We start from the raw sequence: 14,043 nt of genomic DNA, 5'->3' as shown, positions 1-14,043 counted from the left end.
AATGAAAAATTTGGCGTCTGTAAAAAAAAAGTCACAGCTATCTAAACTCATAACTATCGCTTAATTCAATTTTTTTTGTTACTGTTGCAGTTTCTCATATGTTAGATGATATGATTGGTATATTCAACTGTTTTTTGTGGGAATATGTGTTTGAACCATTTGTTTAAAGAAAAATAAAAGTTAGCATTTTATAGCATTTATGCTAGCAGACTTTTGCTATGTAAGTTAGCCAGTTCTTTTGTTGATCCTCATTTATTTATGTTTGTTTTTTATACCGTTTGAGGCTCAGCTGAGGTAGTTTAATTTTTTGTATTCCTTATCCGATTACTCGATTATTCGAACTAGCTCATCGATTAATCGACAACTAAAATAATCGATAGCTGCAGGCCTATATTGCAATCTCAACTTTAACTGCATAAAATAAAAAGAAACCCCAGTATACATAGAGACAAATCATTTATTGACGCATAAAACATCCTTCAGGCGACCACTCCGACTGATGTCTGCACAATGCTTAGTAAGCACTTTTATTTCTATATCAAACATATTAAGAGCAATCACAAGGCTCCTTCAAATCTAATGGCAGGTCTTCTGGAGAGAAAAAAAATGACAGCATTCCATCAACAAATATTTTCAAGCAATAAATATGCATTTATAAATAGTGTACATTTACATTTAAAAAAAAAAAAAAAAAAAAAAACACTAATGAACTCTGTGCAACCATTTTTTTCTTGGTGACGTGGCCTCGTGTCTACAAATTATTATTAACATTGTTCCAGCAAAACGATATATAAAAAGGGAAATGTTGCAAAGACCGCGTGACTCTACTGTTCACATTACAAAGGTGTTCTTTTTTATTTAACAAAAGGTAGAAAGAAGAGCGGCTAGGTGATGGCAAATGGAACTAAAAGAACGGAGAACAAACGAGTCAGTAGTCCGTTGACTTGAAATCATAATATTTGTACAATGCTTCAGGAGAGGAAGTCTGCCTTCCCCCTCCAGTCCACTAGGGGGAGGCCGGTTGCATAGACTTACGCACGGCTAGCTGCCTTGGCGGAACGCTACGGAGCGTGCTTCGATAGGACTGACGGCTTACTTCCTAAATGTCAACAAGAGCGAAAAGATGCGCGGAGAGTCCATCGTCGTCATCCGGATGACGAAGGCAGAGGACTTGCCTGTTGGGAGTGAATGGAAAAGCATCCCTTAAATCCCGATCGGAACACACAAATTAACTAACTGGCTGATATTGACGGCACAAGACGTCCAATCCATTCGGTTGGGGAGGGGCGAATGAACGAAACATCTGCACCTTCGATAACACTGAAATATGACCATTCACAGCTCATCCTCCCAGTTTAAGTGAATTTGACGTCCATCTAGTTGCTGCAAATTTTAATGGAATGATTTGAATAATTCAATTAGAAAAAAGCTTGGAATCAATTTTTGCTGCTTCGAGGATTCGTTTACTTAGAGCGGCGTTGTCATGGTTCGTTTTGAAAGTGTTTGCATTTAGTTTTGCATGGATACATTGCCCTCTAGTGGCAATGGTGAATTTGACATAACTCATCCAACATGGCTGCATCAAGCTGTTATGATCAACATATGATTGGAAGTTTTTTTTTTTTTCTTAAGCTAATGTTAACATTGGTATGAAAAAGTATCTGAACTAGGGCTGTCAAACCATTAAAATTTTTAATCGAGTTAATTACAGCTTAAAAATTAATTAATCGTAATTAATCGCAATTCAAACCACCTATAAAATATGCCATCTTTTTCGGTAAATTATTGTTGGAATGGAAAGATGAGACACAAGACTGATATATACATTCAACATACGGTACATAAGTATTGTATTTGTTTATTATAACAATAAATCAACAAGATGGCATTATCATTAACATTCTGTTAAAGCCATCCATGGATAGAAAGACTTGTAGTTCTAAAAAGATAAATGTTAGTACAAGTTATAGACATTTTATATTAAACCCCCTCTTAATGTTTTCGTTTGAATAAACTTTGTAAAATTTTCAATCAAAAAATAAACTAGTAGCCCGCCATTGTTGATGTCAATACACAATGCTCATGTTTCTGATTGTGTATCATATTGCCTCTGCAAAGCCCTTTGAGACAACATTTTTGTGATCCAGGGCTATACAAATAAAATTGAATTGAATTGAATTGAATGGGTGCTGAAGCCCATGAAATCAGTCACACCCAAGCGCCAGCAGAGGGCGACAAAACTCCAAAAAACACAAGTAACAAGTGGAAATTGCACTTTGCTGTCATTTTAATCTGAGCGGGGCATGTGCGTTAATCGTGTCAAATATCTTCACGTGATTAATCAAAAAAATCCATTACCGTCCGTTAACGCGATAATTTTGACAGCCTTAATCTGAACCTTTGGAATTTCTCACATTTCTGAATAAAATCGCCATCGAATGTGATCTGATCTTTGTCAAAATCACACGGACGAAAACCACCCAAACATTTATAGCTTTTCATATCTTAATGAGGATAGCATGCAAACAATGACAGAAGGGGGAAAAAATAAGTAAGTGAACCCTCTGCCAAAGGAGACTTGAAGAGCAATTGAAACCCATTTTTACTACACAATTTAACTCAGGTGCGTGTCCAATCACTGATGAGCTGTTTAAAGCTCCCCTGCCCACTATAAAACACACACCTGGTAAGAATTGTCTTGATGAGAAGCATTGTCTAATGTGCGTCATGGCTCGGTTAAAAGAGCTGTCTGAAGACATGCAATCAAGGATTGTTGATTTGTATAAAGCTGGTAAAGGATACAAAACCATCGCTAAAAGCCTGGATATCCATCAATGAACTATTAGCAAAGTTGTTGTCTACAAATAGAGTTTGGCACTGTTGTTTCTCTCCCAAAGAGTGGCCGTCCACCAAAGATGACGCCAAGAGCTCTGCGCAGAATACTCAGAGGTAAAAAAAGAACCCTAGAGTTTCTGCTAAAGACTTACAGAAATCACTGGCACAGTCCAATATCTCTGTGCACACATCAGCTATATGGCCATGAATGGTGCTTGTTTAATGTTGGCAAAAAGGCACTTGCACACTCCACAGAAGTTTTGGCAAAATATTTTGTGGACTGATGAAACCAAAGTGGAATTGTTTGGGAGTAACACACAACGTCATGTGTGGAGGAAAAATGAAACAGCTCACCAAGATCAACACCTCATCCCCACCATGAAGCGTGGTGGGAGGGAGCATCATGATTTGGGGCTGTTTTGCTACCTCGGGGCCTGGACAATTTGCAATCATTAATGGAAGAATGAATTCAAAAGTTTTGCAGGAAAACCTGAGGCCGTCTGTCAGACAGTTGAATCTAAAAAGAGGATGGATGCTGCAACAAGACAATGATCCAAACCACAGAAGTAAATCAACTTCAGAATGGTTTCACAAGAAATACATTTTTGGAGTAGCCAAGTCCAAGTCTAGACTTGAACCCCATTGAGATGCTGTGGCATGACCTAAAGACAGCGATTCATGCCAGACATCCCAGGAATCTGACTGAACTACAGCAGTTATGTAGAGAAGAATGACTGGTCCTGATCGGTGTGCCAGACTGATCTGCAGCTATAGGAAGCGTCTGGTTGATATTATTGCTGCCAAAGGGGGCCACAAAATATTAAATGTGAGGGTTCACTTACTTATTTTTCCCCCTTTCTGCCATTGTTTGCATATTATCCTCATTAAATTATGAAAACCTATAAATTTTGGGGTGGTTTTAGTTAAGCAGACACTGTTTTTACATCTGTGTGATTTTGACAAAAATGATTTTATGCAGAAATGAGAGAAATTCCAAAAGGTTTTTCATACCACTGTATTTATATTTTTTGTGGGAATATCTGTTTGACATTCGAAATCAATATCTCAAGCCCACCATTTACTGCAAAATGGACCTGAAGGGGTGCAATTTGTTTTTGCTTTGGACACCCCTGTGTTATCGAGTTGGTACGCTCCGTCCGCTGCGGGAGTTGGATAATTAAAGTTGCGAGTGACGTCATCACTTGAAATTAATATCTCACTATGTATAAAACGATAGCAGCAGAAACGGAAATTTTTTACAGCACAAACATAGCGTAAACGAATGGCACCATTTCGCGTCCATTTAGCAATAAATGGGGGCTGTGTGACAACATCACTTGAAATTAATATCTGTAGCAGCACAAACAATCACACCATTTTTAGCCATTTTTAATCAATATGGGGAGCTGGTTGACCTCAGATTGACCTATAAAAAAAATTGTTAATATCAGGGTTGTTCCGATCATGTTTTTTTGCTCCCGATCCGATCCCGATCGTTTTTGTTTGAGTATCTGCCGATCCCGATATTTCCCAATCCAATTGCTTTTTTTGCTCCCGATTCAATTCCAATCATTCCCGGTCATTTTTCCCGATCATATACATTTTGGCAATGCATTAAGAAAAAAATGAATAAAACTCAGACGAATATATACATTTGACATGCAGTACATAAGTACTGGATTTGTTTATTATGACAATAAATCCTCAAGATGGCATTTACATTATTTAAATTCTTTCTGTGAGAGGGATCCACGGATAGAGAAGACTTGTGACTTTGTATATTGCGACTAAATATTGCCATCTAGTGTATTTGTTGAGCTTTCAGCAAATGATACTGTAGCCATGCCCTAATGCACGATGGGAAGTGGAACCATGACTGTGCGTAGTGCTACCAATTGATATATCTTCTCTGCGTTGGGAAATAACATAAGGTGTTAAGAAAAACATCTTTTGCTACCTTGCTTCCTCACATTGCTTCCCATGATGTTTCTAATCGTAGGGAGAAGGAATGTAAGGCTTTAGCCAATTAAAAAAAGTCTCCAAAGGCTGCCAAAATTCATTCTTCTCATTGTACGCTGCCTTTTATGTCTCTATATAGATCAAACGGCACCATTACAGATTGAGCGCGACAATGCGTGAGTGGGTCGTGCAACGCATGCATTAATTGCGTTAAATATTTTAACGTGATACATTTTTTTAAAAAATTAATTACCGCCGTTATCGGGATAAATTTGAGAACCCTATCTTAAGCCTAAACTAAAGACTCTGGATGAGTGTAACATATTATGTCTGTACCATTAAATACAATTACAAAACGATTTAATTAGAAAAAAAAAAAAATAGGTATGGCCGATATTTTTTTGCCGATTCTGATACTTTGAAAATGATGTGATCGGAATATCGCTAGTTAATATCTGAAAAAGGATAGCAGCACAAACGAATGACATCATTTTTCTATAAATTTGCGTCACAGAGGTTACAAAAGCCACTCTGAATTCATTTCTTATCTTGAGGTACCACTGTATAGATTAAAGAGGCAAATATCCCACTCTTACCAGAGTGAAGTGGTCATAGACCTGCATGAGCTCTTCAATTTTGTACTGCTCCAGCACCACAAAGTTGTCCAGGTTAGGGTCCCCCCTACGGGCACAGTCCTGGCAGTGCACCACGTAGGTCTTCCTGCTGTTGCTCTCGCTGGTCACGAACAGGAGGTCGTACACCTCCACCTGCGCGGGCGAGAACATCGCCGCCGTGAGCCGAGCAGTCGAACGGCTCAAAGAAAGTTGGTGTAGGTCGTGCGCTTTACCTCGCAAATACTGCAGTAGTGCGCAGGCTCGTTCTGCGTGCGTCCGTGCCAAACTAATTCTTTCCCGGCAGCCAAAAGAAGCTCCCGCTGCATCTGACACTGCTTCAGAGTCCGTAGCAAGCAGTATCTAGTGTACAGTAAAGTAGAAAATAACCACTCTGGAATTGTTACATTTAGATGTGTAGTTGAAACGATTAATCAAATAACTGAAGTAACTGGATTTTAAAAATTGATCAAGGAATTCTCTCCGCCTCGAGGAATCGTTAAATTTTTCTGGCTCTAAGAACGACGTTTTGCCCGGACTACTTTTAATGCGGCACAAAGAGTCACGTCACGTGCGTACGGGAAGAAGACAGAGGCGGCGGATAGATTTGATTCCAACCATGCACGAATATAGCCGTAACGACAAAGAAGCTGAAGAAAGCGAGGAGAAAGGCACCAAGAAAAAACAGAAAAAGTCAAAAGTGTGGGAGCATTTCCAGCTGGACACCAAGGCAAACAGTGTAAGACAGCACTTGCATAACACTACGGCACGTCTTCAATGCTGCAGCTTCCCCGAAGGCACCCTGTTTACTCCGAGAGCGGAGGAGCAATACTCGGAACAAGGTAAAATGAAGCGCTGATGAATAAAATTAACATTACTGTACCTTGCTAGCATAACGTCAGCCCTTGCGCAGGGCTAGGTTTCTATTGATTTTGACTACTGTTGATGCGTGGCTAACGTGTCTTTCATACAGGCTTGATTTGATATATAAAAACAGCACTGTGGAGTGATGAGGGTGTCAAATAAAAACATAATAAAGCTAACTGTCAATTTTAGCTCCGTAGTCATAATGGATAAAACACCAAGTAGACCTGTTGCCTAATGTGCTCCAATACAGCAGGTATCATACATTTATTTTCAACAATGCCAAAACTCAAAATCCTATCAGGACTTACAATTTAGACTAATTTAAAACTACAACTTAAAAATAGCTTGACATGAATGGAAATTCAATTGAAAGACGTTGGGGAAAAACACCCAACTTTTAAGTGATGTGTGTTATCAAGCGTACTGACGTTTTTAGGTAAGAAATAAGATTTTTTTTGTAAGGAGTTTTTTTTTTAATGAAGACAATTAAGTGATTTTTTTTTTTGTCCTAGTCACATCTGAGATGCAATTGTTGACTGGTTTCAACAATATACATCTAAAATAAAGACATGTCTAAAAATGGTTCGGTATTATGTGATCTGATCTTTGTCAAAATCACACGGATGAAAAAACAGTGTCTGCTTTAACTAAAACCACCCAAACATTGATAGGTTCTCATATTTTAGTAAGGATAGTATGCAAACAATGGGGGGGGGGGGGGGGGGGAGAGATAAGTTAACCTTCTGCATAAGGAGACTTAACAAGCAAATGAAACCAATTTTTACCAAACAAACTAAGTCAGGTGTGTGCCCAATCATTCATGAGTGGTTAAAAGCTGCCCTGCACACTATGAAACGCACACCTGGTATGAATTGTCTTGATAAGAAGCGCTGTCTGAGGTGCATCATGGCTTGGTCAAAAGACCTGTCTGAAGACCTTCGATCAAGGATTGTTGATTTGCTGGGAAAGGATACATCTCTAAAAGTCTGGATGTTCATCCATCGACAGTCAGAGAAGTTCTCTACAAATAGAGAGAGTTTGACACGGTTGCCTCTCTCCCTAGGAGTGGCCATCCACCAAAGATGACGCCAAGAGTTCAGGGCAGAATACTCAGCTAGGTAAAAAAGAACCCTAGAGTGTCTGCTAAAGACTTGCAGAAATCACTGGCACAGTCCAATATCTCACCTATATTTAAAACTATGGCCAAGAATGGTGTTCATAGGAGGACTGCACTGAGGAAGCCACTTTGTTGCCCGTTTAATGTTCGCAAAAAGGCACTTGGACACTACGCAGAAGTTTTCGCAAAATATTTTGTGGACTGGACTGATGAAAACAAAGTTGAACTGTTTGGGAGTAACACACAACATCATGTGTGGAGGAAAAATGGAACAGCTCACCAACATAAACACCTCAGCTTCCCCACCGTGAAGCATGGTGGAGGGAGCATCATGATTTGGGGCTGTTTTGCTTTCTCGGGGCCTGGACAATTTGCAATCATTAATGGAAGAATGAATTCAAAAGTTTTGCAGGAAAACCTGAGGCCGTCTGTCAGACAGTTGAAGCTAAAAAGAGGATGGATGTTGCAACAAGACAATGATCCAAAACACAGCAGTCAATCAACTTCAAAATGGTTTCAGAAGAACAACATTTCTGGAGTAGCAAAGTCCAAGTCCAGACTTGAAGCCCATTGTGACGCTGTGGCATGACCTAAAGACAGCGATTCATGCCAGACATCCCAGGAATATGACTGAACTACAGCAATTTCGTTGAGAAGAATGGGCCAAGATTAGTCCTGATCGATGTGCCAGACTGATCTGCAGCTACAGGAAGCGTCTGGTGGAAGTTATTGCTGCCAAAGGGGGAGGTAACAAAATATTAAATGTGATGGTTCACTTACTTATTTTTCTCCCTTCTGTCATTGTTTGCATACCATCTTCATTAAAATATGAAAAACTTTAAATGTTTGGGTGGTTTTAAGTTAAAATACAGTTTTTTCATCTGTGTGATTTTGACAAAGATCAGATCACATTTGATGATTTTAAGCAGAAATGTGAGAAATTCCGAAAGGTTCATATACTTTTTCATACCACTGTATATTTTTAATTGCTCGTTACCTTAAAAAAATCAAATTACTTTATTAATCGATGGAATTTTCAATAGAATACTCGATTAATAAAATATTTGATAGCTGCAGCTACGTATATTTAGATCAAAATCATTAGAGAGGTAAAACTGGACTCAACGTTAAGGTCGTGGTGGTGGTTGGGGTTGCATTTTGCATCCACTAGATGGAGCTGTGCTAAAGGGAATGTCCTGCCATGATTAACCACCATTGAATAAAAAGTGAGTTCTTACTTGATCATCTCAAAGAGTTTGTGGTCTGACACTTTGATGTTCCTGGCCAGATTCCAGGAGAGGTGGATCATGGGAACGATGGATTTGACACTTTGCAGTTTGTTCCACTCGTAGCGTTCCGCTGCCAGCTTGTACTGATGGGCTGGCGACGTCCGTGGATAAAACACATCGGTTACTGGTTATTGGAAAGTTTGAAAGCATCTTCCTCACCTGTGAGGGGCCCCACATTCCACGCAATGTTGTTGCACCAGCCAATAGCCTGCACCCAGTGGATGGCGCCCGTGTTGAGCCACACCAGGTCCCCGGGGCGCTGGATGAAGCGGTAAACAGGCACGTTGGTCTCGTACAGGTCCTCCAGGTTTGGCCACCAGGAGCCCATCAGGAAGTTGATGTTGTTCCTGTAAATAAAAACTGTAACTCCAGCATTTAGCACCAGGACAGTTAGCTTCTGACGTACTTTTCACAGAAGCTGTTGATGACGCCCCAGTACGCCTCAGGCACAGCAAACCATTCGCAGTCGCCAGGGCCAATGTTGATGTTAACCGAACAGAAGTTATTGTTCTCTTGGTGACCTAAATGATCCCACAAGCATTTATCAACAAAGTGATTGGTGCAGACGTATTACTCTAGCATTAGGTTTACCTGGTGTCCTGCTCCCAGGAACCTTCATGTAGAGCTGCACTGTATTCATGCCCAGGATGGTGTGTCCGACATGGCTGAGCAGGTTGCCGGCCGATACCACGCGGGCAAAGGCCGGAAGCTTGGTTAGTTCCTGGAGCTGCTGCTTCCACCTTTCATCGGGAGGAACATACGCAGATTATAAGACATTTTGAATTGCATGGCTGGAGACAACCATATGAAATCCCACTGGGCATTTACGAAATTTTAGCATATGTGCCGTATTTTTCAGACTATAAACCGCAATTTTTTTCCCTCCGTATGTATCATCCAGAGGCTCAGGGTACATCATGAGGACGTTGCCGTTGTCTCTTACCATGAGCGCGAGTGTTCCATTTTGACAACACTCTCGACTTCCCGTGGGTATTCGTGTGCACTCAGTGTGTATTCTACCATTCTCATTTGCTCCATTTGAGCTTTCATTTCAGGTTCTGCTGCCACTAAGTAAGAGCCATTTAAGTCTAAATAATAGACCTATTTTAAAAGAACGGATATCCAAATTTTGCCATGCCGTGGCTCTCGGTTGGCGGTCGATCGGCAAAATAGATTTTCTCCATGTGGCATTTTTTTTGCACATGTGGCAAAATGGATTTTGCCATGTGACTTTTTTTTTCCATCTGGCAAAATTAATTTAGCCATGTGGCATTTTTTTTTCCATCTGGCAAAGTGGATTTTGAAATATGGCATTTTTTTTGTCATCTGGCAAAATGGATTTTGCCACCGATGTTTTTTTTTTTTTTTTACCATTTGTCTTTTTTTTTTTTTTTTTTTTTTCTTTCTTTGCTGCCATGTGGCAAAATAAATTTTGCTATGTGGCATTTTTTTGCCCTCAGGCAAAATGGATTTTTCCACGTGGCATCTTTTTTGCCATGTGGCAAAATGAATTTTGCCATGTGGCATTATTTTTTGCCATGTGACTTTTTTTTTTTGCCATGTGGCATTTTTTCCCACGTGTCAAAATTGGATTTTGCCATGTGGCATTTTTTTTTGCCATGTGGCAAAAAATGGATTTTTTCATTTTGTATTTTTTTGCCATGTGGCAAAATTGAGTTGGCCATGGGGCATTTTTTAGCCATGTGGCAAAATATTGCCATGTGGCATTTTTTTGCCAAGTGGCAAAATGGATTTTGAAATGTGGCATTTTTTTGTCATCTTGCAAAATTTTGCCTCCGATTTTTTTTTTTTTTACCATTCGTCTTTTTTTTTTTTGTTTTGTTTTTTGCTGCCATGTGGCAAAATGAATTTTGCTATGTGGCTTTTTTTTTCCATGTGGCAAAATGAATTTTTCCACTTGGCATCTTTTTTGTGGCATTTTTTTTTCCATGTGGCAAAATGAATTTTGCCATGAGGCATTTTTTTTTTTGCCATGTGGCATTTTTTCCCACGTGTCAAAATTGGATTTTGCCATGTGGCATTTTTTTTGCCATGTGGCAAAAAATGGATTTTGTCATGTGGTATTTTTTTGCCATGTGGCAAAATTGAGTTTGCCATGTGGCATTTTTTTGCCATGTGGCAAAATGGATTTTGCCATGTGGCATTTTTTTTGCCATGTGGCAAAAATGGATTTCGCCATGTAGCATCAATTTTGCCACATGGCAAATACCACGTTTGGTTCTCACCATCTCTCCTTCCTCGTGTGCGCAAATACGTCTGTCTTCGTGTGTACATGCGCTCTGGGCAAAACAGTCATATTAATTAAGTAAAAATAAGATACCATGAGGGACAATAAGGTACTGCTTATGAGACTTTTAAAAAAAAAAAAAAAAAAAAAAAAAAAAAAAAAAAAAAACTAGACAAAATGGCGCGCGAGACGCCGGCATCTTAAAGTTGTAATCATGCAAGTCAGGTACATCATAACCCGGGGACTACCTGTATTTAGTTAATGAACACATTTTTGATAACTCAAATATTTCACCCTAATATCTATGTACATATCCCACATTAAGACATGGACATCTGCGGCTTATAGTCAGGCGTGGCATATACTTTTTTTTTTTTTGTAATTTTTCGAAATTTAGGTGTTTTAGGCTTTTAATGAGTTGCGCTTTATAGTCCGCAAATTACAGCAGAAATACCACGACAATATCCCCAAAAGATTCACCGTATTCCAGTGTGATGCAAAAACAATATTTATCATAATTTGCTCGTTTCGTTACAAATAGTATGCATACTTTTTTTCATCCGAGAGGTCTATGTTGGTCCCGAACTTGATGTGCTTAAAAGGACATTTCCTCCGCCGACTGACAAAAGAAAATCGGTGTTAGCAATCGGAAATTAGAAATGATTGATTCCATGAAAGGCGGTCAAAGAGAGTCACCTGTCGGATGAGGCTGCCTCGGCTTCCATCTCCTTCCTCTTTTCATTCTCCTCCTATTTTGAAGATTAAAAAAAATAATAATAATGTACACCATATGGACAAATGTACTAGGACACATGGCCATTCTACCAACGGGAAGTGAAACTACTAACTAGGGGAGTCCCCGTTCCAATCACACAATTTTCAGACAATCGGGGTGTAGGGTTTCTTTTCGCCTTGATAAAACTACTGCTGAACTAATATAATATAATCAGGGGCGAGCCTGGGTATAGGCGAGCTAAACTAGGATTGCCTGGGGCGCCATCTTGTTGAGGGGGCGCCAAATTGCTTTGCAGGGCAAAGAAAATACCCTGAAAAAATTTCTCGTGCTATGCTTCCCCAACATTTTTTAAAACCTCAAATATATTTTAACAGGCTATTTATAACTAGAAACGGCAATTTCTGGAAAAATTACTATGGGGCTTTGCTGTTTGGAGATAAAGAGCTTAGCCCCACCCAGGTTGATTTGGGGACATTTGGGGGACACGTACTGTTGATATCTGACCACTTCCTGTTGCTTTGCGGGACACGTACTATTGATATCAGGTCATTTGAGGACATTTGGGGGACATGGTCTGGTCATATTAGGTCATTTTGGGACATGTCCTGGTCATATACAGTGGGGAGAACAAGTATTTGATACACTGCCAATGGGTTTTCCCATTGGCAGTGTATCAAATACTTGTTCTCCCCACTGTAGGTCATTTCCTGTTGATTTGAGGGACATGTCCTGGTCATATCAGGTCATTTGGGGACATTTGGAGAACATGCCCTGGTCATATCATGTCATTTCCTGTTGATTTGGGGGACATGTCCTGGTCATATAGGTCATTTCCTGTGTATTTGAGGGACATGTCCTGGTCATATCAGGTCATTTGGAGAACATGTCCTGGTCATATCAGGTCATTTCCTGTTGATTTGGGGACATGTCCTGGTCATATCAGGTCATTTGGGGACATTTGGGGGACATGTCATGGTCATATCAGGCCACTTCCTGTTGATTTGGGGACATCGTTTTTTTTGCCATTAAAAATGGGAAATTTGGACGTCCATGGCCGTCAATGGCATCGATTTACATATGCGTCAAAGGACTCCAAGTACATTGGCATCATCAATACAATCGACATACATGGACGTCAATGGCATTAAGCAAAGTAAATTCCATTGGAAATGAATAGGAAATTTGAACGGCCCAGGGCCGTCAATGGCATCGACTTCCATATGTGTCAATGGAATCGGGGACAAGTCCTATTGATATCTGGTCATTTCATGTTGATTTGGGAATTTTTTTTTTTTTTTTTTGCCATTGAAGATGAATGGGAAATTTGTACATCCATGGCCGTCAATGTCATCGACTTACATATCTACATATAATATTTGCAATTTCCGACCTAGACGGGAGTATGCAACATGGTATTCGGTGGCACTCACGAGGCAGAGGACACAGTTCACACTTACAGTACATAAGCAGAGCCACTTCACGACCAATGAAAAAAAATGGCAGGTGATTGAACTAAAGGTCATTCTAACTCACGATTTCCAAACCAAACGAAAGTGATTACAAAATAAAATAACTAGCCATTCATGAAACAACTGGAACAGCAACTGAAGAAATAATTTGCATGCTGGGAGGCATGTTGTATGACAACAGTGTTGACAGCAGAGGGCAGCAGAGGTTGTCCGTCTCTCCCAAAGGAGCAGTGATGAGCAAATGAAGCTCCTTGAAGCAATCAAACTTTTTCAGCCAATTAGGTCAAAGCTTCATGGGGATTCATTGCGCTATAGCACCACCTAGTGGTCTCAAAGCTCAAATGGTGAACTTTGTTGAGAATTCGACAGCTGTTTTTTTAAAGAAAATATGACTGCGCTTGTGTTACCATATGAACAAAATGCTATAAGGATCATTTGCTATTCATTTTCATTTAGAATGGCTTTAATGTTCTGATAGCTTTGTTCAAATTGGGGGGAAAAATGTTTGAACTTGCTCTCCTTCCCCCTACTTAATACATTACAGAGGACTCTGATCCCCCAAATTAGGTGACTTAGACTTCCATGCAAAAATATGTGATAGGTGACATTCCTAATTTCCTTCTACTGACCCGTAGCGACTCCTGGAAGGATGAGGCCTGGTACTGGGCGTACTTGATGATCGTGGTATGCGACCGGCTGCTCTCGCAACGCCACATCTTGCGACTGCCGCTGGGGTCCCAATTCTCGTCGGTGGGCTGAGCCAACTGGGTTCGCACTTCCACCAGATGGTCGGGATTGGCCTCTACCAGTGTCTTGGTGGAGAAGAGCCCCAAATCTGCGTAGAACGGAAGAAGGATTGAGGCATATTGGTCTTCATCTTTCAGTTTTTAAACATTGAGTTTAACATTGCTT

General features: G+C 40.0%; 1 protein-coding gene across 3 annotated transcripts in view; it reads right to left on the bottom strand.

Annotated features, from left to right (window-relative positions):
* Nucleotides 1-439: 439 nt before the first annotated feature.
* kdm6a (lysine (K)-specific demethylase 6A) overlaps nt 440-14,043 on the bottom strand; it is a 79,264-nt gene continuing 65,660 nt past the window's right edge. For all 3 annotated transcript variants that reach the window (XM_057851830.1, XM_057851831.1, XM_057851832.1), the window contains 10 exons: nt 13,761-13,966; nt 11,623-11,675; nt 11,477-11,545; nt 9,270-9,418; nt 9,085-9,199; nt 8,838-9,025; nt 8,628-8,769; nt 5,642-5,768; nt 5,391-5,561; nt 440-1,175 (listed from right to left, as the gene is read on the bottom strand). In XM_057851830.1, coding sequence (XP_057707813.1) covers nt 1,146-1,175; nt 5,391-5,561; nt 5,642-5,768; nt 8,628-8,769; nt 8,838-9,025; nt 9,085-9,199; nt 9,270-9,418; nt 11,477-11,545; nt 11,623-11,675; nt 13,761-13,966 — 1,250 coding nt within the window. In that variant the 3' untranslated portion in view covers nt 440-1,145. The remainder of the gene's footprint in view (nt 1,176-5,390; nt 5,562-5,641; nt 5,769-8,627; nt 8,770-8,837; nt 9,026-9,084; nt 9,200-9,269; nt 9,419-11,476; nt 11,546-11,622; nt 11,676-13,760; nt 13,967-14,043) is intronic.

Source organism: Corythoichthys intestinalis, chromosome 12 (genome assembly GCF_030265065.1).
Source record: "Corythoichthys intestinalis isolate RoL2023-P3 chromosome 12, ASM3026506v1, whole genome shotgun sequence".
NCBI lineage: Eukaryota > Metazoa > Chordata > Actinopteri > Syngnathiformes > Syngnathidae > Corythoichthys > Corythoichthys intestinalis.
The sequence above is the reverse complement of the archived record's forward strand: the minus strand, read 5'-3'. Positions and strand labels throughout refer to the sequence as shown.